At 34.5% G+C, this 23,699-nt stretch overlaps 1 protein-coding gene across 28 annotated transcripts in view; it reads left to right on the top strand.

Moving 5' to 3' along the window:
• Positions 1-23,699, top strand: part of RBM26 (RNA binding motif protein 26) — an 85,357-nt gene that overhangs the window by 21,569 nt on the left and 40,089 nt on the right. For 10 of the 28 annotated variants that reach the window (XM_072760841.1, XM_025982342.2, XM_072760851.1 and 7 more), the window contains exons 2-10: positions 8,005-8,123; positions 8,757-8,893; positions 11,966-12,054; positions 12,715-12,932; positions 14,655-14,915; positions 15,954-16,193; positions 16,604-16,774; positions 17,335-17,490; positions 22,748-22,859. In XM_072760841.1, coding sequence (XP_072616942.1) covers positions 8,005-8,123; positions 8,757-8,893; positions 11,966-12,054; positions 12,715-12,932; positions 14,655-14,915; positions 15,954-16,193; positions 16,604-16,774; positions 17,335-17,490; positions 22,748-22,859 — 1,503 coding nt within the window. The remainder of the gene's footprint in view (positions 1-8,004; positions 8,124-8,756; positions 8,894-11,965; positions 12,055-12,714; positions 12,933-14,654; positions 14,916-15,953; positions 16,194-16,603; positions 16,775-17,334; positions 17,491-22,747; positions 22,860-23,699) is intronic. The other 18 variants (XM_072760852.1, XM_025982353.2, XM_072760850.1 and 15 more) reach the window with 3 other exon arrangements.

The raw sequence follows: 23,699 nt of genomic DNA, 5'->3' as shown, positions 1-23,699 counted from the left end.
TATTTGATTTGTTATTTTAAACTAAATTTAATATTTTTTCAGTTTTAACTCCGTAGTAAATATTGCTAGATATAGCCCTTTTAAATAAAAGCTCTTTGGAGTTGTCTATAGTCCTTAACTTGTAAATCAATCCTGAGACCAAAATGTTTGAAGACTGTTGTTCTCAAGGAATGAAGGCATTGCTGCTATTTCTTGGGGGTAATACAGATAATGAAAGAACTGACAGAATAGTTTTCAGTGTTGTAATCACATGGATTGTGGTTGCAGTGATAAGTGATTGTATAATGCTCATGGAAAGATCACGTTTAGATATGCTTATTTTGTGATTGTGATTTTATTTAGTAGAATGAAGTGGGTGTGATAACGCCTTATGAATAATTTTTGCTGTAGCTAATTACTACATACAAATAATCTATTTTTGCCTGCTAATTTGAATTGAATGAAGTTCTATAGTAAACTACGGCAATTGAATTTTTCAGTGTATATATTATATTTGTTGCAATGGGATTTGGGTTTTTAAAAGAGTAATCCTAAGTACAGAATAATAGAACTATGACTTGGATGCAAACTAGATATTTTTCTTGAATATAAAGCAAAAATTTGGTAGGAACAGATGTGGGTGTATATCCGTGTTCTAAAGTTACTGAGTTAACATATTTAAATTTAATTTTTAATTTCCACTGCCACCTCCAGCTACACCTTCTCAAGATTACCAAAAATGGAAGCTTGGGTTAAATTCCTTCAGTTATCTTCCACTGAATTTCTAAGTCTCCAAGAAACTTGAGCAAAACAAAACAAACTTCTTTTTGAAAAAAATGTACTGGAAAGCTAGCTTTTTTTATTTTCCTGTGTCATTACTGTTTTCAAGTCGTAAATTAAAAAGTAAAAACGAATATAAAGAGTGTCTTAGGAGGATTAATTACAGTCTTTATATCCAGGGGTGATTTGATTCATGTTATTGAAAATTTTATTTAGGAAAAAAGTCTTTTTGGGAGGTTCTTTTGGGAGGTTTTATTTTTATTATAACATTTGATTTTCTGCATTGCTTTAGCTTCTCCAACTTACTTAGCATATATACTTCCCTCTTCAGGTACTTTTGGAAAAGAATGACCTTCTTAGATGTTTATCCCTTTTAGTGCTTTTCATTATTACTGTATCCTTAAGACAAATTCAGAGATTGTTAAAATTTTACTTTTACACCTTTAAAATCAAAATTTGAATGACTTCATGGTGATCTGGACATTTAATTTGTTAAAGTTCATTGAAGCATTTAATTTTAAATATTTAATGAAGTGACAGATTAGAAATCCAACTGTTTATGAATGCTCTCTTTTCTCCATCCCACTGGACACCTGTGCCTTATGTGTCAAGTAGACCTCCACTTTTGGCCTTTTCTCTGGTTCCATCAGCCTGGGCTGTTCTTTTTCCAGATAGCCCAAAGCTTGTTTGTATTCCATTTTGATCCCTGTTTCAATTCTGGTCCCTGTTTATTTTTTTTTATTTTTATTTTTTTTAAAATTTTTATTTATTTATGATAGTCACAGAGAGAGAGAGAGAGAGGCAGAGACACAGGCGGAGGGAGAAGCAGGCTCCATGCACCGGGAGCCTGATGTGGGATTGGATCCCGGGTCTCCAGGATCGCGCCCTGGGCCAAAGGCAGGCGCCAAACCGCTGCGCCACCCAGGGATCCCTCTGGTCCCTGTTTAAATGTCACTTTATCAGAGTTCTTCTTTGATGATCTTATATATATTCATTTATTCCTTCTTTCCTATTTTTTCCTCCTTCCTTCCCTTCATTCCTTTTACTCTATATTGTATCTCCATACTTTACATTATTTTTCTTCAGAGCACTTGTCTATATGACAATATGTTGTGTGTATCTATGTATGTATTGTGTCTCCTTCCTCTAGCCCCCGTGCAAATTCCGTGAGAACTTACTTTTTTCAAAGTCGCATACTCAGGATTTAGAAGAGGGCCTTATATAATAGGTGCTCATTAAATATTTTTGAAAGATGATTGTGATACTTGGAAAATAATCAACTATTAAAATAGAACTAATATTCTCAGTACTTCATGAAGATGAAAAATAAAGGGTTCCTGTAAAAGTTAGCTGTTGACCCGGTGAGATTTGCGTATCTTGTCTCTATCTTAGTGTTCTCTCTTAGGTACTGTGTTAGGCCCAGAGGTTACACATGTGTTTAAGAAGTTCTCTTTTTGAAAAAAAAAAAAAAAGTTCTCTTTTTGGATTTTGGTATGTTTTTGATAAAACTCTCTTATATAGTATATATTTTATCTGTAGTGCTAGCTAACTTAAATTTATTACTAATATTTATAAGTTAATTGAAAAGAATACTGTATTATCTTGTGTTTCATGTATCTGCACAGTGTGCCATGAACAGAATTAAACCGAAGTATTATATTCATTCAGGTTTGTGAAGGATTTACTATACAATCCAGTGTTAAATCTGCCAGGGGCTGTTCCGCCTATGCTTGAAACCATTCTAATGATGGAAAACTTTCTTTCAGGCAGTTTATTCTGCCTTTGGGAAGCCTTTGTTTATTAAAACAGTTCATGTCTTATTTTAAGCCAAAATCTGTTGCTTCTACTTACTGGTACTAATTATATCCCATGGAGGATGTATTGAATAAATGTAATATTTCTTGTGATAGCTTTTCAATTATTTGAAAGCCTACCAGTTTTCTCTCTGACATTTCAGCTTTCCAGGCTGATAATTCCTAGTAAGCTGTCTGATAATGATACGCATTTACTACTCTGGTCATTTTCCAGGAAACTATTTGAGTTTGCCTAATGTATTTGTAAATAGTGACACCTAAAAGTGAAAGCAGTGGCTCTCCTTACTGCATAGGAGTGCTGCACTATTTTCTCTCTAGTACTTAATTTTTTTTATTTTATTGCATCTTTATGATTTAAGTTTTCCCCCAACCACTTCACACTTTATCTCATTTGACTTATAAACTAAAATACTTAGTTGCTCCTTCTCCACCCCACCTTTCACAAATGATATTGGCAAGTTGTGTTTCATGCCTGCCCTATTTTGTAGTTTGTTTTCATTGTGTTTTGCCTACCTAACCCTCTCAAGCCCCCCAACACACACACACACACACACACACACACACACACAAAGGTAATTGGAGTTGGAGCACTCTGGTTAGTTTGATGCTTTTTGGCAGATTTATGTACTTGCTGGATTGAGAAGTACTTAAGGAATATAGAATCAGTGGGAGTTCAGCCTGTTTGCTAAAATAGAGATGAAGTCTGTCACTCAGTGTTCTTTATACTTAAACATTTTCAAAATCTGTTCTTTTTTTCCTCTCTCTGTCTGATCTGAAAGATTTCAGTCCCACTTTTCTTTCACTGTTTCTAGAATGCTAGTAACGTTGCATAGGGTAGAGTCTAGCTCTGACAAGATTTATTCATTCAGACTTGCAAACCTATCATCAGCAGTGGCAACTGGTGCTGTAAACTACTGCAGGAACAGTTTTGCTTGTCATGGAGACTTTAAAAAAAATAATCCTTACTATCTTAATATGGTTTTCTTTTGATAAGGTAACTTAAACATTTTTACTGCATTAATCTTGCATAGCAGGTTGTTGCTGGGTGTTCAGATGAAGTAGCATTGGCACTTTTGGTTAAAACATAGAAAAGAGAACAAATATTTTGCCCTTTCTCCTTGATTTATAACATTGAAGCATATTATTGCACCTCTGTAGTTCAGATATTCTTTTACTCAGTTGTAATTTACAAGTACATTTTTTCAAAAATATTAAATATGAAATGACTTCTTATAGGATCTATGAAAAATTGCTTCTCAAATGTAAATTTACCCATTTTTGCCATTAAATGTGAAATTATAAACCTTGCTTCTACTAGATAATCTGCAATTTAACATATACCAAAAAGTAATTTGTTTTCAGACTATTTCAGCATTTAGAATTTTTGTGTGTGGTAGTTGATTTGCTGTAGTTGTGATTTTATTGGTTTTTTATTCAGTAGCTTCCTATGGAAGATGTTGAGCAGTGATTGTTCAGGAATGAATGCTATTTTATAAAACTGTAGTCTAGGGCTTCTGGGTGGCTCAGTTGGTTAAGCATCTGCCTTTGGTTCAGGTCATGATCCCATTGTCCTGGGGTGGAGTCCCTCGTTGGGCTCCCTGCTCAATGGGGAACCTCCTTCTCCCTCTCCCCCTGCTCATACTCTCTCTCTTTCTCTCTCTCTTGTTCACTCTTGTAAATAAATAAAATAAAATAAACCTGTAGTCTATAAACTATAATAATTATAGCAATCACAAAGGTCTTTTTCTACATTTTTCACTGAGAAAATTTTAATTGATTTAAAGTGTCCTATTTAGAAAAGTAATGGAGTGGCTGAGTAGTGGGATAGATTTGGTGTTAAGAGAAATGTAAAGTCACAGTTAAGTCATTAGAAAGGCCAATATTAATTTGAAAATTCACCACAACAATAAGACCAATGTTGAATTACAGCATTTGGATTCCGTGTGGGGACTGGATTTATTAACAGCAGTTGCAATAAAACAGTACAACACAGTGGTAGTATTATGTATCACAGTGATTTTCAATAAATTATGTTTAGCTTGATGTCTAGTTTAGTGCTTATTCAGGTTATCTAACATGAATAGACATTGTTTCATGGTCTCTTGTGCAGTATTACTGAATTGCTGGCTAACTGTGTATCCATAGATACATCATGAGATTATATTTGTCCCATTTCTTTGGGCTTATTTCATCACAGTTCTAAGTATTTCTATGCTCATTATGATAAAACATGAAAAAATTATAAACTGTCTTGTCTGTATTTTTAAATTGCTTTTTTTAAAGATTTTATTTATTTATTCATGAAAGACAGAGATAGAAGCAGAGACATAAGCAGAGGGAGAAACAGGCTCCTCCCAGGGAGCCTTATGCGGGACTTGATCCCTGATCCCCTGGAAGCATGCCCTGAGCAGAACGCAGACGCTCAACCACTGAGCCACTCAGGCATCCCTGTCTTTTTTTTTTTTTTTTTTTACAGTGTGTGTGTGTGTGTGTGTGTGTGTGTGTTTAAAGATTTTATTTATTTATTCATGAGAGACACAGAGAGAGAGACAGGCAGGCTCCATGCCAGGAGCCCGACATGGGATTTGATCCCAGGACTCCAGGATTACGCCCTGGGCCAGAGGCAGACACTAAACCGCTGAGCCACCAGGGCTACCCTTAAGTGTGGTTTAAGTATATTGAAGTACATTTCTATATTGAATATTGAAGAAAAAGTCTTAAAGAATCTTTCATGTACCATTGAAATGAATTCTTTCTTGCTTCTTTTTAAGTAGTAGCCTATTTCAAGTCTTTGTGAATAAATGGAAATCTGTGAGAAAAGTTGATTCATGATTACTAACAAATTAGCCTGCAACTTAGTAACACAGCAGACATTTATCACCTCATTACAATTTATCATTCCTGTGTCAGGATTCTGGAAGCAGGTTAACTGAGTATTTCTGGCTCAGAATCATGAGATTGCAGTTAAGCTGTAGATCAGTTCTGCAGTCTTCTCAGTGTTCTATGGGGACTGTAGAATCTGCTTCTAAACTCACTCACATGTGGCTTTTGGCAAGATACTTCAGTCCTTTGATTGTTGACTGGAGCCCTCATTTCATTGCCACATGTTGCTCTCCATAGGCTGCTTGAGCGTTCTTGGAATAAATATAGTAGCTGTTTTCTCTAGAAGAAGTGATCCCAGAAAGAGAGTAAGAATGATGCCACAATACTTTGTATGTCCTAGTCTCAGAAGGTAGATACCATCACTTCTGCCATTCTGTGTGTTTAGAAGCAAGTCCCTAAATTGAACCTACTCTCAAAGGTGAGCAATCCGGCTCTACTTTCTAAAGGGAGGAGTGAAGAGTTGGAAGCCATGCTTAATTACCACAGTGATATAGACTAGGAAGTCTCAGAGCATAAAATAAATGCTATACTAGTTTCTTAATAGAGTAGTTGTCAATTCTGACACTGTATTAGCCTTTACAAAACAACAAAGCAAAACATAAATGGTTGAATTAGGCTTGTTGATTCACTTGAGTCAGGTTTTTCTGTAAATGTTTCTACTGTGCAATCAAAGCTGTTCATTGTCTTTTTCAAGATGTATTTTTTGATTCAGTGACATAGGTTACTGCTGTACTTTTCTAGAATTGTTACAGAATAGAGCTAAATATAGTATGTACAGTTCATGGCACAAACTGGATGTTTAGTAGATGTTAGTGCTTGGCTATTGCTATTTTGCTCTTATTTAACCTAACTTGTAAAGTGATCATTAATTAAAAGGGTAATAATTTTAGCTTAGTTGAAAATAGTTACTTGGCTTTTTGTTAGGATAGGTATGGCTCGAGCATCAAAAACTTTCTTCCCTTGCTCTGTTCCTCCTTTACTTAGTCCCCACTACCTCCTCCTATCCAAAAACCTCAGTTCCCATAGTTAATTTATCTTCCACATATTTATTATTCACATATAAGCCAATCCAAATATATGTATTTTTTCTTCTCTTTCCCCCACACAAATGGTAACATGAATACCCAGTTTTCTCTACCTTGCTTTTTAAATATAACAAATTGATAAGGAAAATTTCTCTGTGATAGGAAAACTTCCTTGTTCTTTTTTGCATCTTTTTGCTGTATCTCATTCCCTTGTTTGTAGGTTAGGATAATTTTTTTCCAGTCCTCTGTAAATGGGCATGTGCGCATTTTTTATTTTGCAATCAGTGTAACAATGAGTGACTTGTGTACGTGTCACTTTGAATATGTCAATATGTCTGTAAAGTAACTTCAGAGTAGAATTGCTAGGTCAGTTGCAGTTGTGATTGTATGCTACCATACCGGAGGGGCTACCAGTCTTCTCACAGCATCCACAGTGTTTAAAAACTGCTTGTATCCCTATAGTCTTCTCTTCAAAACATATTTTCATATCTTTAGATTTTGCCAGCGTTATAGCCAAAAAGTGGTATTTCAGTCCAGCTTATTTGAATTATTCTTATTGATGAGGGTATATTTTTACTCATAGTTAGACTTACCTTTTTTTTTTTTTAGCATCTATTCATATTCTTAGTCTTTTTTCTCTTATGGTTTGATCTTACTGATTGATAGAAGCTACATATTAGGAGAATTCACCTTCTTGAATGAGTTAAACTCTTTCAGCTTTTTTTCATTTGTCTTTTGACTCTACATTCTAAAGTTTTGGCTTTTTTTTTGTATAAACAAATTACTCTTGTAATATAGATTTCTGTCATAACTGAGAAAGTTTTCAATACTCTAGAGTTATAAAATAACTTTCTTGTTTTTTCCTAATATTTAGTGTTTTCATGTTTTTCGGTTTTTGATTTGTTGTGTATGGAATCAGTATGGAACCAACTTAGTTTTTAAATAGGTAACTACCAGCTTGTCTCAATACTATTGTGTAGTTCATCTCGCTCATTGACTTGGATGCCACCTTTACAAAATAAAAATTCGTATATTTATTTGGGTTTATTTCTAAACTTTCTTTTCTGTTGTTAAAGTAATATGTCTTTAGTATGTTTTCAGGTTTTCCTTTATTGCCTTCTCTGTCTGATTTTCTAGCTATTTATTTAGTTCTTGGGATACTGGGAAGGGGAGGGCACTTTTTGTATTTTTATTGGTTCCATACTAATAGTAGTTTTTGATGCATTGGTACTGTTTTTACTTCATTATAACTTCTCTTTTTAATAATAAATCTTACTGAGTTTTTAATACATGTATTAGTACGTATGTGGAGGGATCAGAATAATGGCTATGTATATCATGTAAAATATATTACTATAAGGGAGAACTTATATTTCTTCATTCCCTTCCATTGGGGTTGGTGCTTTTTACGTATATTAACTCAACGATTTATCATACAAACTAATTCAGTTTGTAACTAGAATTTTTAAAATGTGTAATTGTTTATGACTAAATTTCCTTTAACATTGCTTTTTTTTCTTCAGTTGTGATGCAGATCCATCAGCCCTAGCAAAATATGTTCTTGCTTTGGTAAAGAAAGACAAAAGTGAGAAAGAGTTAAAGGCATTATGTATTGATCAGCTGGATGTATTTCTTCAAAAAGGTAAAATCTTTGGTTTAAAAATAATAGTTGATTTTAATAAGTCCTTTAAAGCAAGATTTTCCATAATGTTAAAGGAACTCAATAAGAGAACAGACTCTAATTGTAACAAAGTTGAACAAACAGTATTATTACTCATTACAGCTATAGCTTATTTATAATGGACACCTTTTTTAAATTAGTATCTTTATTCTCTTTCTTAAAGCATGCTGATATTTTTTCCTTAAAAGATTAAGTAAATGAATACTTGTTTCTTTAAAGGTAGTACTGCTTAAGAAACTATTTGTAATGATGCCTAGATAGTGCTTCAAAATTTTTTCACTTTGCCACCATCTGGATAATGATAATTATGTTTGGCACTCAGGGCACAGGGTACGTGGAGACTAGTCCTGGCTGGAGGCGACTGGCTGAGAAACTCTGACCACCCTAGTTCCACTATGCTAAAATTGAGTGGATTAGTATTACCATAGATCTGTGTCATGGCACACTAGTTAGGAAGCTGTTGATCTTAGTATAATTCCTAGAGTTATGAAAGTCAGTGTATTATTTCATCATATTGAATTCTGATGTGTAGAGGGGGAGAATTCATATCTTAGCAAATATCTTTAATATGTGGTTTTTTGGTTTTATTTTTAGAGACCCAGATATTTGTGGAAAAACTTTTTGATGCTGTGAATACAAAGAGTTATCTACCTCCTCCAGAGCAGCCATCATCGGGAAGCTTAAAGGTAGAATTTTTTCAGCACCAAGAAAAAGATATAAAAAAAGAGGAGGTAAGGGTTTGTGTGTTAAACCTTAGCTGTTCTTTAAAAACATATAAGGAATAATTAAACCTAGTTCAACTTTCTGATTTGTGTCAAGAATCCTCAGGACCATCCCTGGGAGCAATCATAGGAGTTAGCACAGAGTCATACTCATGGCTATGACTTCTTACAGCAAAATCAGCAAAGAGAAAAAGTAGGTATTTTGAAGTCTGGGGGAAAACAGATGTGAGCTTCCAGAGGCTTCTCCCAGTGGAGTCACACAGGATGCACTTAACAAGTAGGTTTAATGCATTTGAACTAGGGAAGCTCATTAGAAACTCAGTGTGTGAGGTTTTCATTTTGGGCTGGTCACAGATGCATCTTCTGTCTACTCTGTACCAAAATTCCAGACTCCCAGAGGAAAGCATGTGGTTGACATAAAACCATATCGTTGACACAGTCAGGCATAAAGTGAGCTATTATTATCTGGAAATGATGGGAACCCTCCAGAAATCAAAGTTCGCAGACACCAGTCAAGGGACTACCTTATAAGGCCTTTCTAAGGATAATAGTGTCAAGCTTGCTTTTCAACTCTTTTCTGCATAGTATCTTACAAATATGGACTTGGATTATCTATGTTTTCTGAAAATAATTAGATTGACATTAGATCTATCTGCTTCTGTTCTGTATGCATTTTGTAGGCGACTGTTTGTAAGGTGGTCATGTAAAAGGACCTTTACAGAGCAGCGGGCATGACTTCATCCTTTACGAGATTTTTTTTTTAATTTTAGGATTTTATTTATTTATTTGTTGGGGTAGGGGTGGGGTAGGAAGAGAGAGAGAGAACACAAGCAGGAGGAGCAGCAGGCAGAGGGAGAGGGAATAGTAGGCTCCCCGAGGAGCAGAGAGCCCCATATGGGGCTTGATCTTAGGACCCTGGGATCATGACCTGAGCTGAAGGCATATGCTTAATCAACTTAGTCACCCAGGTACCCCATTTTAGGAGATTTGAAGAATTTACCTTTTATAACTTTATTACTTTTTATTTACCATTCTTAATAATCATAAAAATCCAGATATCCTCAATTTGATGTTTAAAGATTGTAATTCAAACAAAAATAATTGACATTAAGCTGTTACATTTCTGCAGTTAGCCTAGCTGTAGGTCGAATAAATCTTGGTTAAAATTTTGGCTTCATCAGTCACTACTTTATGACCTTAAGAAACATTACTTTTCCAAGTCTTAGTTTACTCAGCTGTGAAATGGAAATACTATATGGTTGTTGTGAGTAATAATAAAATAATACCTATAAAGCACTTGGCATAGTGTATAGCACATAATATGTTTTCAATAAATGGCAGTTCCTATTACTACTGAGAGATTGTTGCATGGTGGAAGATGTGGTTGAGTTTTTTTCCCCTCATACTCTTTCTTTCCAGATTATGGAAGTAATACTTGTTTATTATGTATTAATATAAATATATGTATAATATTATGTAGTAATTCTCAAATATATTTTTATTTCTGTATTTGAACATATTTACACATACATGCATGTAGATAGTTACACAGACACACACATAAAACACCCCTGTCACTACTTGGTGCAAGGGAAGACCAGAAATAATTTTGTGTATATTTCATATCTAACAGTAGAGGGGTTCTGTTAATAAGGAAGAAAAACATAGTGGCTATTGTGCTGCAACTGCTAATACCACATAGAGATGCCCAATAATTTAAGTTTTGCCTGCCAATGGAAGTTTGGTGGGTTGGTTCTAGATATCTGCTATTGCAAATTATATTTTGATTCTTAAAAATCTTAAGTAGTCTCTTGATTTGAGAAGCAGTAAGGAGTCTTCCCCAAAACGAGTTAGTGGTAAAACCTTAGTCTTACGTCTATTGACATAATAATATTTCTCCACAGTTTTCTTGACCAATTGTGAAGGATATTTATCCCTGATCTTTCAGAACTGTCAAAATGTCAGATGACAACCTGGATTTAAAATACCATGGGTATAGTAAAAGTTCCCAGTTGAGCATGTACTGTGGAAGATGATGATGTATCAACATAAATTACTTGCGAGTGTGTGTTGAAGCAAGTAGAAGGGAAAAAAGGTGCATTGAACCCTGTTTTTATGAATGGGGGAGGGTCGAAATGGGTGGCAAGAGGAGAATGAAAGTATTTATAAGGAAAAAAAGATTGTAAAAAGGGTTTTTAAAGCAGTGTTCCTCAGAGTTTGGCCTATTGATAGGATTTCCATTTAATTTCTCATCCAACATTGGACACTTCTGACAGGAGAGGGTCTTATCCCAGAGGAGTATTGGAACAACTGGCATAAACTGGGACACTGTTATGTTATCCTTTACACTGAATCAGAATGTCTTAGAGTTCTTATTAAAAATGCAAAATCTGGAGACTTGCCGTATTTACAGAAGCTACATGTTCAGTACTTCCTGTATTGGTTTATCCTCTAAATCTTTTTTCTAGTAACACCTGTTACTATCCTATGTAATCAGTGTTCTAGACAGTATAGCATGAAAACTTCTGGCCTCAGTAAAGTAGCATTGATAAAGGGAATGTTTTCCAGGCCTGCTTTCTATTAATACAATACAAATGAAGGTCCTTTTTAGAAAAGAGAAATATATAGCTGCCATACTGCTATGAGAAACTGGAGAACTGTTTGACCTTATGTATCATTCTCTCTTATGTTTCTTTTTCTGACTTGGTTAGTTCTAATGCATTCTTCTATATTCCCTAATGTGTTTGGTGCTAGACCAAATCCATGTTGGAATTTTGAAAGAAGAAATAAAATTGACTTTCTACTAATAGTGTTAAAATGAGGACATTTGCCTAAGTGTTTTCTCAACACTGTTATCTAAGATAAACATTTCTGAATTTCTATTTAGCATTCACTTTTAACTTTCAGCAAGCCTTTATTCTGTGGTTAAATTAAATGATTGTATTAGAAGAGAAATTTATTTTTTTAATGCTTTAGAAGAGAGCAATTTCACATCTGTTTTAATATTATTTAAATCACTGAAATAGTAACATGGCAAAGAATAATTCGCTAAACTTATGCAAAATTTTTTTTGTATATCAGATAACAAAGGAGGAAGAGCGAGAGAAGAAGTTTTCCAGAAGGCTAAATCATAGTCCACCCCAGTCAAGTTCCCGATACAGAGAAAATAGGTGATTGATTGAACCATGTTCAGTGTTCAGATATTGGATGTATCTTTTATATGAATGCTTAGACTTGATTATCATTCACCTAGGGGCAAAATATGTCTACTCTTCTCTTGGTCTAGGAACATATAACTCAATAATTTTCTTACCGAGAATATCTGTGTCCGATTTCTAGGTCCTGGAAAGGAGGTTTAGTATAGTGCTTGGCAAACAATTATTATTATATTTATTTCTAACTTCAAATTCCAGTGAAATCTCAGTGTGAGAACCTTTTTGCATGAAGTTTCCTTTCAGTGTGAATAAATTATTTTTCCCACTAAGGCTTGAAAAGCATTTAGAGTACAGTAGATTGATATATGCCTTAAGTGTGAAGCTATATGTACGGGGCAACATGTACTATAAAACATGATGTATGGATGCTAAGTGTATAGGTGTCTTGGTATATAAGACTAGGGATTGAGACTTTCAGAGTTTTTTCCCTTTAAAAAGGGTTTTAGAATTCTTGAGCAGATGATGTTCAGTTTTTCAGTTTGAGTTTCCTATATTTGTGGAGGGATAAAGAATCATGTTACAGGAATCAAATGTGAGTGACTTTTACATTTAATGGTTTTTTTTTTCCTGTATCTATGTAATTATTTTCCTAAAAGTGATCATTTATTTCTTTAGAAGTCGTGATGAGAGGAAAAAAGATGATCGTTCTCGCAAAAGAGATTATGACCGAAACCCTCCTCGAAGAGATTCATATAGAGATCGGTACAATAGAAGACGAGGCCGAAGTCGCAGTTACAGCAGGAGTCGGAGTCGAAGTTGGAGTAAAGAGAGGCTTCGTGACAGGGATAGGGATAGAAGCAGGACGCGAAGTAGAAGCAGAACACGAAGCCGAGGTAAATAATCTACATTGTATATATGTATATTATGTTCTGATTAGTATTCTTCTATTGTGAATAAACTGTATTTGAGGGTTTTAAAAATGGTTTTAGTTTTTGTTGGTGTTTTCATTTTTTCTCATTTGATGTATTTTGTGGTCCAAGTGAATGCTTTTTTAAAAATTTCTTTTAAAAATTTTATTTCATGCAAATTAAAACGACGGTGAATCACCACTGCACACTCATTACAATGACTGAAAGTGAAAAGGCTGACTTTGTCTAGTATTGGTAAGGATAGAGATAAACTAGAACTCTTTGGAAAACACTCACAGTAACTTAAATTTAAATTTAGACATACCAAATGACCCAGCCATATCAACTCCAGAGTATTTATGAAGAGAAACAAAAGTGTATTTCCACACAAAGACTGTATGCAAATGATCATACCTCCCTTTGAAATAGCCAAAAACTAGAAACAACCCAAATGTCATGTGAGTGGCTAAACTGATGCATCCATACAGTGGAAGAAAAGGATAGAATTTTATATCTATGTCACAAAAGGGTGAATTTCTAAATACTAATACTGAGTGAAATAAGCCAGACAATAAGAGTATACACGTGTATACAATTTTAGAAAATGCAAACTAATTTGTGGTGACAGAAAACAAATCAGTGGTCATTTGGAATGGAATTACGGGCAGAAAATTATCAAGGGGTGCAAGGATATTTTTGGGGGGTGATAATCATGTATCTATGTATATATATTCTTTTGGTTATGATTGATTTTACCTGTGCACATAGATAAAATTCATTAAACTATAAATATGTTCAATGTATTATATAAGCATTACATTTTAAAATTAAGAAAACAGTTAAAATTCTCATTACAGATGCGTATATTTGCAAGAACGTATCATTTCCAACATGTATAATTTTTCTTCTAGTGTACGTTATTGAAAGAAAGATGCTGTAGGCAATAAAACAACTAAAACACTTGGAAGTGGAACATCTTTACCCAAGCTTAGATTTTTGCTACTCTTTTAGCCTTTATTCTACAGCCATCTTTAGTCTTTGGGAAATAATATTTATGACCTTTGTTGTATAAGCTTTATATTTCTCTGTTACTCTGAGTTTCCCCTCTCTGTGATCTTGGTATTTTAGGCCTTTGTGCAACATTGCTTCACTTAACTAATCTTAATACCTTTTCTTTCTCCTTCGGCCCACAGACCAGTTAATGGTTTAGTTCGTGTTTAATATGAACTCTTTTTCCTCTTGGCTCACTGATTTCCATCTTTAATAAATAGCTTTCACTATTAATGCTATTAATAGCGTATACTGTTGATTTATAAAGTCATGCTGGGATCTTTAGGTGGATTACAACTAAATGTTCATCACAGGAAAAAAAAACATACTTTTATTGTATATTTTGTTTTGTGAGCTGAAGTTTAACATACTAAGATTGCACTGAAGAAAATAAAAAATGTCTTTTTTGTGTAAACAACTCCAAGGAAAAAAAGCTCATTAAATATAGCAAATTTTGTGTGATTTTATAGTTTAGGTCATATTGCAAAGAAATAGTTTATCTTGGAATATTGTGTATTCATTTAGTAGTTTTTAAAAGAAAGGGATTGAGTACAATTTGAGCATTTTCTTTGTGTTAACCAAAACACAGAGAAAAAATGTAGGTCTGGGATTTTTGTTTTTTGTATAGTTTTCTAAATTATTTATATTTTGTTGCAGAAAGGGATCTTGTAAAACCTAAATACGACCTGGATAGAACAGATCCACTGGAAAACAATTATACTCCGGTCTCTTCAGTACCTAATATTTCATCTGGTCACTACCCTGTACCTACTTTGAGCAGCACTATTACAGTAATTGCTCCTACTCATCATGGTAATAACACTACCGAAAGTTGGTCTGAATTTCATGAAGACCAAGTGGACCATAACTCCTATGTAAGACCACCAATGCCAAAGAAACGGTGTAGAGACTATGATGGTAAGTCTTTTATTGTTTCATAAAGTACTGAATTAGTATTTCCAGTTGACTAAATTTACAGAATCTAGTTGTAAAGGTTGGGTTGCAGAGTTACTCAAAGATAATTAACCTATTGGAAATGGTGATAAATTAGTCTTAAGCACTCTTGAATTCTTCAGTATTATTTAAACCTTCATTAGTCACTACTGAATATTGTACATCAATTGAAATATAGTGCTTATTTACACACAAGTCTTAATATATTTTTGGAGTTGACCAAACAAGAATATATCTACTGAGTTATCTGGTAATCAGCTACTAAAACATTCTTGACAAAACTCACTTCTTTAGAAATAAATGGTTAAAAAAAATGGTTATTGGCATGGAATTAGAACCTAGAAATGTGAATATTACCTATTAGAATTTTATAAATGAAGCCTCTCAAAGTTTTACTGTAAAGGTTTTGTAAATTGTATTAAAGCTGTAGTTGCAATATTCTGAAAATTTTAAGTAAGATTTGAATAAAGGGAATGCTAAAGGAAATGCTTCTAATGACAAAGTATGTAGAAGTTTTATATCATCTTGCTAGCTAGGTATACTAATTTTAATTTGATATACTTTTCATTTTTAAATTTTTATTTTTTAAAGACTTTATTTATTTATTTATTTATTTATTTATTTATTTGAGAGAGAGGGAGAGTGAGCACAAGTAGGGGGAAAGGGCAGAGGGAGAAGAAGAAGCAGACTGCCCCGCTGAGTAGGGAGCCAGATGTGGAACTCAGTCCCAGTACCCTGGGGTCATGATCTGAGCCAAAGGCAGACGTTTAACCGACTGAGCCACCCAGGTGCCCTTGTTGATATATTTTTTAATGTGTATGTTGGGTGTATTATTTATTTCACAAGGATTTTATATTGCTGGAAATTAACTCTTGTGTTATGGTTAGTTACACTTGCCCAACATTTAAAAATATTCTTATTTTTAAATTTCTTGCCTTTGTTAACTTACAGAAAATGTATATATCCAACACTTCCCATACTTCTAATTATTCTCCCTTACAGAAAAAGGTTTCTGTATGAGAGGAGACATGTGCCCTTTTGACCACGGAAGTGACCCTGTAGTTGTAGAAGATGTGAATCTTCCTGGCATGCTGCCTTTCCCAGCACAGCCTCCAGTTGTTGAAGGACCACCTCCTCCTGGACTTCCCCCACCTCCCCCAATTCTTACACCCCCACCTGTGAATCTGAGACCCCCAGTGCCACCACCAGGCCCATTGCCACCCAGCCTACCACCTGTCACAGGTAAGTAAATATATTTGCTCACCAGTACCTGTTATCTGTCCATTCATAGTCTTTTAAAAAAGTTAATAGTTTGATATTTGCTTTTGTTAAAAATACCTAATCCTAAATATGCCTGCTAGAAACTAAAGGCAAGATACTCTTATTTAAAATATACCCTTGCTTGCAGGCTTTGCCAAACCTCTGGTTTACTGTGGTTTGGAGTGGCCCTGACTTAGCATATCCCTTATGAATCCCAGCTCTCAGTATTCCTTAATAGCTTAAACCTGTTTTGGAATCCATTAAAAGGATATTTAACCCTAGAAAACTAATAATTTGTAAGGGCTCAGAGTTGATAGATACTATAATTTTGCTGATAAATGAGAATATCATGTTTGGATATACAGTAACTTATTTTATTTGTTTGCTTTCAGATGATATTTCTTATTCTTTGGTTTTGACAGGACCACCACCTCCACTTCCTCCTTTGCAGCCATCTGGCATGGATGCTCCCCCAAACTCTGCAACCAGTTCTGTTCCTACTGTAGTAACAACTGGCATTCATCACCAGCCTCCTCCTGCTCCACCCTCTCTTTTTACTGCAGGTGCAGTTTTGCCCCTCTTTATATTCATAATGTAGTGAAGTTTTAGAGCAGAGTTATACTTACTTTCTTTAAAGATTTTATGTATTAATGAGAGAGAGAGAGAGAGAGAGAGAGAGACAGAGACATAGGCAGAGGGAGAAGCAGGCTCCCTGCAGGAAGCCCAATGCAGGACTTGATCCCAGGACCCCAGGATTACTCCCTGAGCCGAAGGCAGACACTCAACCACCAAGCCACCCAGACATGCCTAGAGCAGAGTTTTAGATAGGAATTTAAAAACATCTGGAGAGTGACTAGCTCTGTTACATTTATTTTTCTTACTTAAATCATACAGAATAAAATATAGACATGATGAATGTATATTAAATGTAAGTCCTCAGTTATGATTTTTAAGAGACTAAGTTATATTTCTATTTAACCTTTTTGTTTTTATAAAACTAAATTTTCTTTGTAATATATATAGTATGTTAGCTATCTATTAGTAGTATTATATAATTTATTTTTTTAATCATCAATATAAAAAAATTACCAAGTGGCGTTTTATAATTGTTTTTTAATTACAGTTTTTGTATTACCAGATACATATGACACAGATGGCTACAATCCTGAAGCCCCAAGCATAACAAACACTTCCAGACCTATGTATAGACACAGAGTGCACGCACAGAGGCCTAACTTGATAGGACTAACGTCAGGGGATATGGATTTGCCACCTAGAGGTACTATGATTAATCTTTTCTTATTTTCATATCAAGAGTGGCAAAACATAATATGGTCTTGCACTTATCGGGGTTGAGTAAGGGATGGTGATTAAGTGTAATCCTCTGATCCTTTGATTCTTAAGAGAAAAGGTAATATGTGGTTCTCTGTTTGTGTCACTGGTGACACTTTATCCTATTATCCAGGGGGAAAGAAATTTCCTGAAAGTATATATTTTCTAATTTAGCTTTTTTGGGGGGAATTTTCTGTTGTTTGCAGTCTTTTTTTTTTTCTTTTTCTTTTTTAAGATTTATTTATTTATTTGGAGGGAGAATGGCAGAGGGGGAGAGAGAATCTTAAGCAGGCTCCACACCCAGTGAGGAGCATGACACAGGGCTTGATCTCAGGACCCTGAGATCATAACCTGAGCCAAACTCAAGAGTGCCACCCAGGTACCCCTATCATTTGCAGTCTTAATTGAAACTGGCTTTAATTCCCAAAGATAGATTTTTTTTTTTTTACATTGGATAATGAAATTAGTATTACAAACTTGTGCTTGATATGTATTTTACATGTAAGAATTTGATACTGGTTTGCTTATATTTTAAGGAAAAGGAATTCTGTTTTTAGGAAGTGACTTCTTAGTTTTTAAAATTTTCTTAGAGGAGACAAGCTTTTTAATAAAATTTCTAAATAAGAGTTTAGATGATAAACTTAAAAGCTGGGGCAACAAAACTGCTGTACTGGAGGTGCAAACTGATATGAAGGTTCAGAGGAGGGAGAGAGTTCACATTAATTTGAAAGAGTGAACATTTGCTACATGTATCAGGAAGTGAGGGATTATCAGCCATAATGGAAAATATTATGTAGGCCAATAAAATATATTTTTTTCCCTAACTACTTCAGCTAACTTTTAAATCCCATTTTCAAAAATAATAATAATAAATAAATAAATCCCATTTTCTTTATAGTCTTGCCTTGTTGTCTTTTTCCCTAGTCAAAAAAAAAGTTATGCCTCATCAGTCATGAATAAGCGTCCTAACTTGTTAAATAAGTCAGTACCTAATATGGTTTAGTGAATTTGTGATTACTTACACTTTTCATTTTTTTTAATTTGTTCATTGAAATTATTAAATTCTGCATCTAACTTGAGTGTTCAGAGAACTTTTTGTAATAGGGATGTGAGGAACATTGTAATTTATATCCAACTTAATTTATATAGTCTGAGATCAAAGGAAAGCATTTTATGTGGATGCCACCTTTCCCTCATCTTAAATTCTCATTGAGGAATTCTAATAGCTATCATTAATGACAGCAGAAGAAAAAATATTTTTTTAACGGTTTTATGTACGGGATATAAGATTGCTTATAAATGAAAATTGTAAGCCCCTTAAGATTGTGGCTTTCCTGACTAGTTCTCCTGACTAGTTCAGAGAAAACCCCTTCTTTGGGTCACTACTTAGCACCTTTCTTTTCATCATACCAATACTATTTGCTTTTACTGGAACCTCCCATATGAAGTCATCTCTTTCTTACCTTGCTGCTTAGGAGTGGAAAAATAAATGCTGCTCCAGATTAGTATTTATTAGCTCATTCCAATGCCTGCCAAACTTTTTTGTTGATGATCATGAAAAGGAAGAGGGATTATACTCCTTGCATATAAATCTTACCATGTAGAAGTTGTGGTTATGGTAATTTCACCTCCATATATGTGTAGTTACAAGTTAGAGGAAGTGGGCCTATTGAGAGAGAAATGTCTAGTATGTATGGTTAGAAGTTTGAATGCCTTTTCCAATAGAATCGTTGTATATAATGATTATTTTAGTACTTCATATACATTATATAGTATTTTTGTGGCCTGCCCAGGAATATATTCTCCACTACTAACATTGTTTTTATTACCACAGAACTGATTTAGCAACCTATTTAAATTGAGTAATACCTATACTTCTATTTTCTTCTCTTTTTTCATTCTTCCTCCCCCCAAAATGTTTCCATCTTTTGCCCATTTGTTTTGAAACTTACTGTCCTGAATGGTGATAGATACATAATTAAAAGCTTTTAATATTATTTATTTTATAATTAGTATACATTTCTTATAGTCTGTAGATGATGGCCTTAATTTAAATTTGTCATAGACTTATGTGATAATTATATTGTTATGTTTTGTAATTTAAACTTGATGGGGAATTATCATTATTAAACACATGAAAAAATTTAGGCCCATTGATACCTTAGAATTAATAAGAGCAACCAAATGAGAGTTGTTCTTTCCAGATTTCTAAAGAGGTAGGGAATTTGATAGATGTTCCTTGACTGGATATAGGTAGGAATAAGGACTAAGTGGTTTTCCATTTATTGTCAACAAAACCAGTGCTGAAAATTTTAAGCATTAAAAACAATTCATTAAAAGGACACTGAGGGGAGGGAGGACTCAGTATATATTGTTAATAGACACATTCGCTAATTGTATACCAAGGGGAATTTGCTTCTGTTTTTAACACTCTTTAAATAAATAACAATGAAAGAATCTGAGTGAGAGAATATAGATGAGTTGGAAAAAACACATTACAATGACTGGAGGAAAAACATATCACTGCCTTTTTTAGTGAACCTTCAGATAAAGAACTTGTAAAATTAAAAAGGATATTTGATAGCTCAAAAGCTTCAAGAAAACCAGTGAACCAGCCATGGGAGGCAGGAGTAAGGCCACAAATTCTATTGCAGAATTGATCCTGTGAGGATACCAATTGGGCAAAGAAACTGCCAAGTTGCACTCTGAACATCACCAGTGTTAAAGAGACTGGATGTTTCTACTTGATTTGCTATGGAGATATAGGATAAGTCAGAGTTAGCCAGAAAAAGGAGGTAGATGAAGCACTTACATTCCATAATACTTTTGAGTAACTGAAAGAACTTTTATGACTGAAACAGAGGGAGAAGATAAGTGGAGGGAAGTGAGAGACCATTTAAAGGCATTTGAAGAATTCTAGAAAAAGAGATGATCATGTGTACTAACAATGGGAATTGAAAGATTTAAAATGAATAGAAAGAATTGACGACATTATTGGATTGTGGGACTTAGAATGGGTGAAATGGAGAGAATGAAATTAAAGATACCAGGTTTCTGTTCTGGATGACTGGGCAGCTGATAATATCATTATTTGAGAGGAAGAACAGGTTTGGTAAGAAAATGAATTTAGTTTGAGAAGTGTTTAATTTGTTGTGTCCTGGGGCATTTGAAGTGAAATGTCCATTCAGAAATAGGATCTGGAAGCCAGGTCTTTAAGAGACAGTTGGTTTAGAAAATACAGATTTCTAATCATAAGCATGTAGAACAGTGGTTCTTAATCTTCTGTGTCATTTGTATTTGTGGGAGGTACAGGGGGATGGAAAGAGGCATGTCCAAATCTGCAAGCCTGACAGGTTTTGAAAGCCCTTTTAATGTGTTTCTGATCCACTCTCCTTCCCTTTGAGAATCACCAAAAATGTTGAATGAAGCCACAGTGATAGATGTCTTAGGGTAATTGTGTAGAGCAAGACTGGAAAGTCCAAGTAAGTAACTTGGAGAATGACAGTATTTGAAGCAGTGGGCAGAGAAGGGGGAGCTTACATAGGGCACTGAGAAAACGAAATAAAAAAGGCAGAAACAAAAGCAGGGAGTGGGGAGTCCTGAAAATCAAGAGGAGATAGGAGAGAAAGCATTTAATCCTCAAGAGGTCAAGTAAGAGAAGGACTGAGATGTATTTATAAGGTTAAGCAGCAAGTTAGGGCATCAGCAAATTTAGGAAGAGCAAGTTAAGTGCAGTAATGACAGCAGCTGCCAATTTTTGGAAGAGAAGTTGAATGAGTGTTGGGGAAGCAAGTTAGCAAGTGTAGACATCTCTTAGGAAATAGCTGTGAGGCGGAGAGAGAGCTGTAGCTGGAGGGGAAGTAGTTTTATGAGGTTTCTATTAGAAGTGGGGTAATTTGAGCTTGCTTCAATGTAGATAGGAAGTGCTAGTTTAGAGGAAGAGGTTGAAGATGAAGGAAAGCAGCAGAGCTCTGGGGCACGGATTTTGCTAGTTCTTTATATAGGGAAAGTTGCTGGAAGGAGACCAGAAGCAGAAATCCAGTTAGTACAGTAGACTAGGTGAACAGTAATGCAAGTTTGTACCAAGGTTGTCTCAGCGAGAATAAGAGGAAATAAATGCAAGCTGAATTGAAAGGATGTGGGCAATGTCAGAAATCACACAGTAGTTTTGTTAACAGAAATGCTTAAGAAAGATTTTAAAAAGTACTTTTGATATGAAGATAATTTGTACCTTGTATGTACTGTACTTAGTTTTCAGAAACTTGTAGGATTTCCAGACCCAGAAGGCCAGAGAAAACCAAAAAGTTAGAAATTGAGGACTGATTCATAGAACAGAGTTCATTTGCGGTAGAGATTGATGTGATTTCCTGCGTGGAGATCAGAGTCGTAGCCATCCATGAGAGAGCTTGTGCTGAAACACCCTAAGTTATTTTGATATGTAATCTATTTATCTATCTTTAAAAAAAGGATTTTAAAGTTGTGAATTAAGGTTTTCGTGTTTTAAGCTTTAGTGTCGTTTTGGAAAAACAGGTGAAATATACCTATGTTTGTCACATTCCAATTAAGCAAATGTAAAATGTTGAAAGTAGCAAATATATATAGCTCTTTTGCACTGCTTTTCAGTCTTAAATACCTTTTTAAATCAGGTATGCTTTGTGTAATTGTGTTGGTGTTTAAATAGGCAATTTCAATCACAACTCTATCAGTTCTTTTTTTTTAAGTTTTCAATTCTTAAAGGTCACTGGATTAATGTTAAATTTTGAATAAATTAAAACTTGAATAAATGTTAAATTTAGATTGCTCATTTGATTTCAAAACTATGAATTCAGAGCCTCAAGATGGTTTGTTTGTTGTTTGTACGTTTATTTATTTATGGTGAGGGTGATGGCAAATGGAAACAGTGATATGGATTTTATCGCTGCCGCCACCACCCCTCACCCCGCCCCCAAAAGAAGCAATCTGCAGAATCATATTTTAATTTGACATGTAAGAATTATTAAGTCTTTAGACATTTTAGATATGAAATGAATTCAGAATAGTTAAAATCCCTTAGATTATTATATTTGAATCTACATCTATTTCTATTTTTTCTAAAGATGCACATTTGGACAAAAAAGCTAGAACTTTGTTTTCAGTATGCATTTAAGGAAGTAGCTGTGATAAACAGAAAATATTAATTTGTGCTCTCTTTTCTTTTCAAATAGAAAAGCCACCTAATAAAAGCAGTATGAGGATAGTAGTGGATTCAGAATCAAGGAAAAGAACCATTGGTTCCGGGGAGCCTGGAGCTCCTACAAAGAAGACCTGGTTTGATAAGTAAGCTGGCAGGGAAAATTGAGGAATTTTATTGTGCAGTGATTTTTAGGATATTGGGATATTGTTATGGCAGAATATTCTCTTTCAAAATGAGCCTTATATAATTCTGTTCTGTAGGCAGTCTCATTGTGTACATTGATTTCTAAAATATTTTTAATTTAGTTGGTACTTGGAAGGCATTTTCATATAGAAATGGTGTGGTAGTGAAGGACACAATTTTTCCTCTTTCTACCTTACACCTCCTCTAAGAAAACACTTAGAGATGTCACTGAAAATTACCTGTATAAAGGATGGTCATGAGCCCTTTATTAGGGAAGGAAGTTGGGTCAGGCTTAGGAGGAGGCTTTAGCATGTGGCAAGTCCTATTAGGAACTAGAAAGTGATCTTTTGGGGAGCAGGGGAGGCTGGATAGACACACTAAAGTTGTCAGGGAAGGGCTTCAGAGAAAGGGGTAAGGAATCGGAATGTTGGGGTATATGTGATGATTCTCTTATAAATTTGCAAGTTAAAGGAGAGGGTCAGAGCTTTAACATTTAATAATTGATTCTAGTTCTGGCTCTACCTGTAATTCTGTGATCTAAGGCAAGCAGTGTAACCTGTCTGTTTTGTCCTTTTTTCAAGTGCCAAAAGTATGGTTTATAGTTCTGACTTTTTTTTTTTTAAGTTGGATAGTGTTTGAGACGGTTCTACTTTGTTTTTAATCCGTGTTTTAGAAGAGGATACATTTCAGTAAGCTAGCTTTTGTAGAAGTGCAACAAAAATTGTATAGAGGTACGTTAAAAATTATATACGCAAATTTCCTGAAAGAGGGCACTGAACCTTTCCTGCTAAAGTAGGCCT

Source organism: Vulpes vulpes, chromosome 6 (genome assembly GCF_048418805.1).
Source record: "Vulpes vulpes isolate BD-2025 chromosome 6, VulVul3, whole genome shotgun sequence".
NCBI lineage: Eukaryota > Metazoa > Chordata > Mammalia > Carnivora > Canidae > Vulpes > Vulpes vulpes.
The sequence above is the reverse complement of the archived record's forward strand: the minus strand, read 5'-3'. Positions and strand labels throughout refer to the sequence as shown.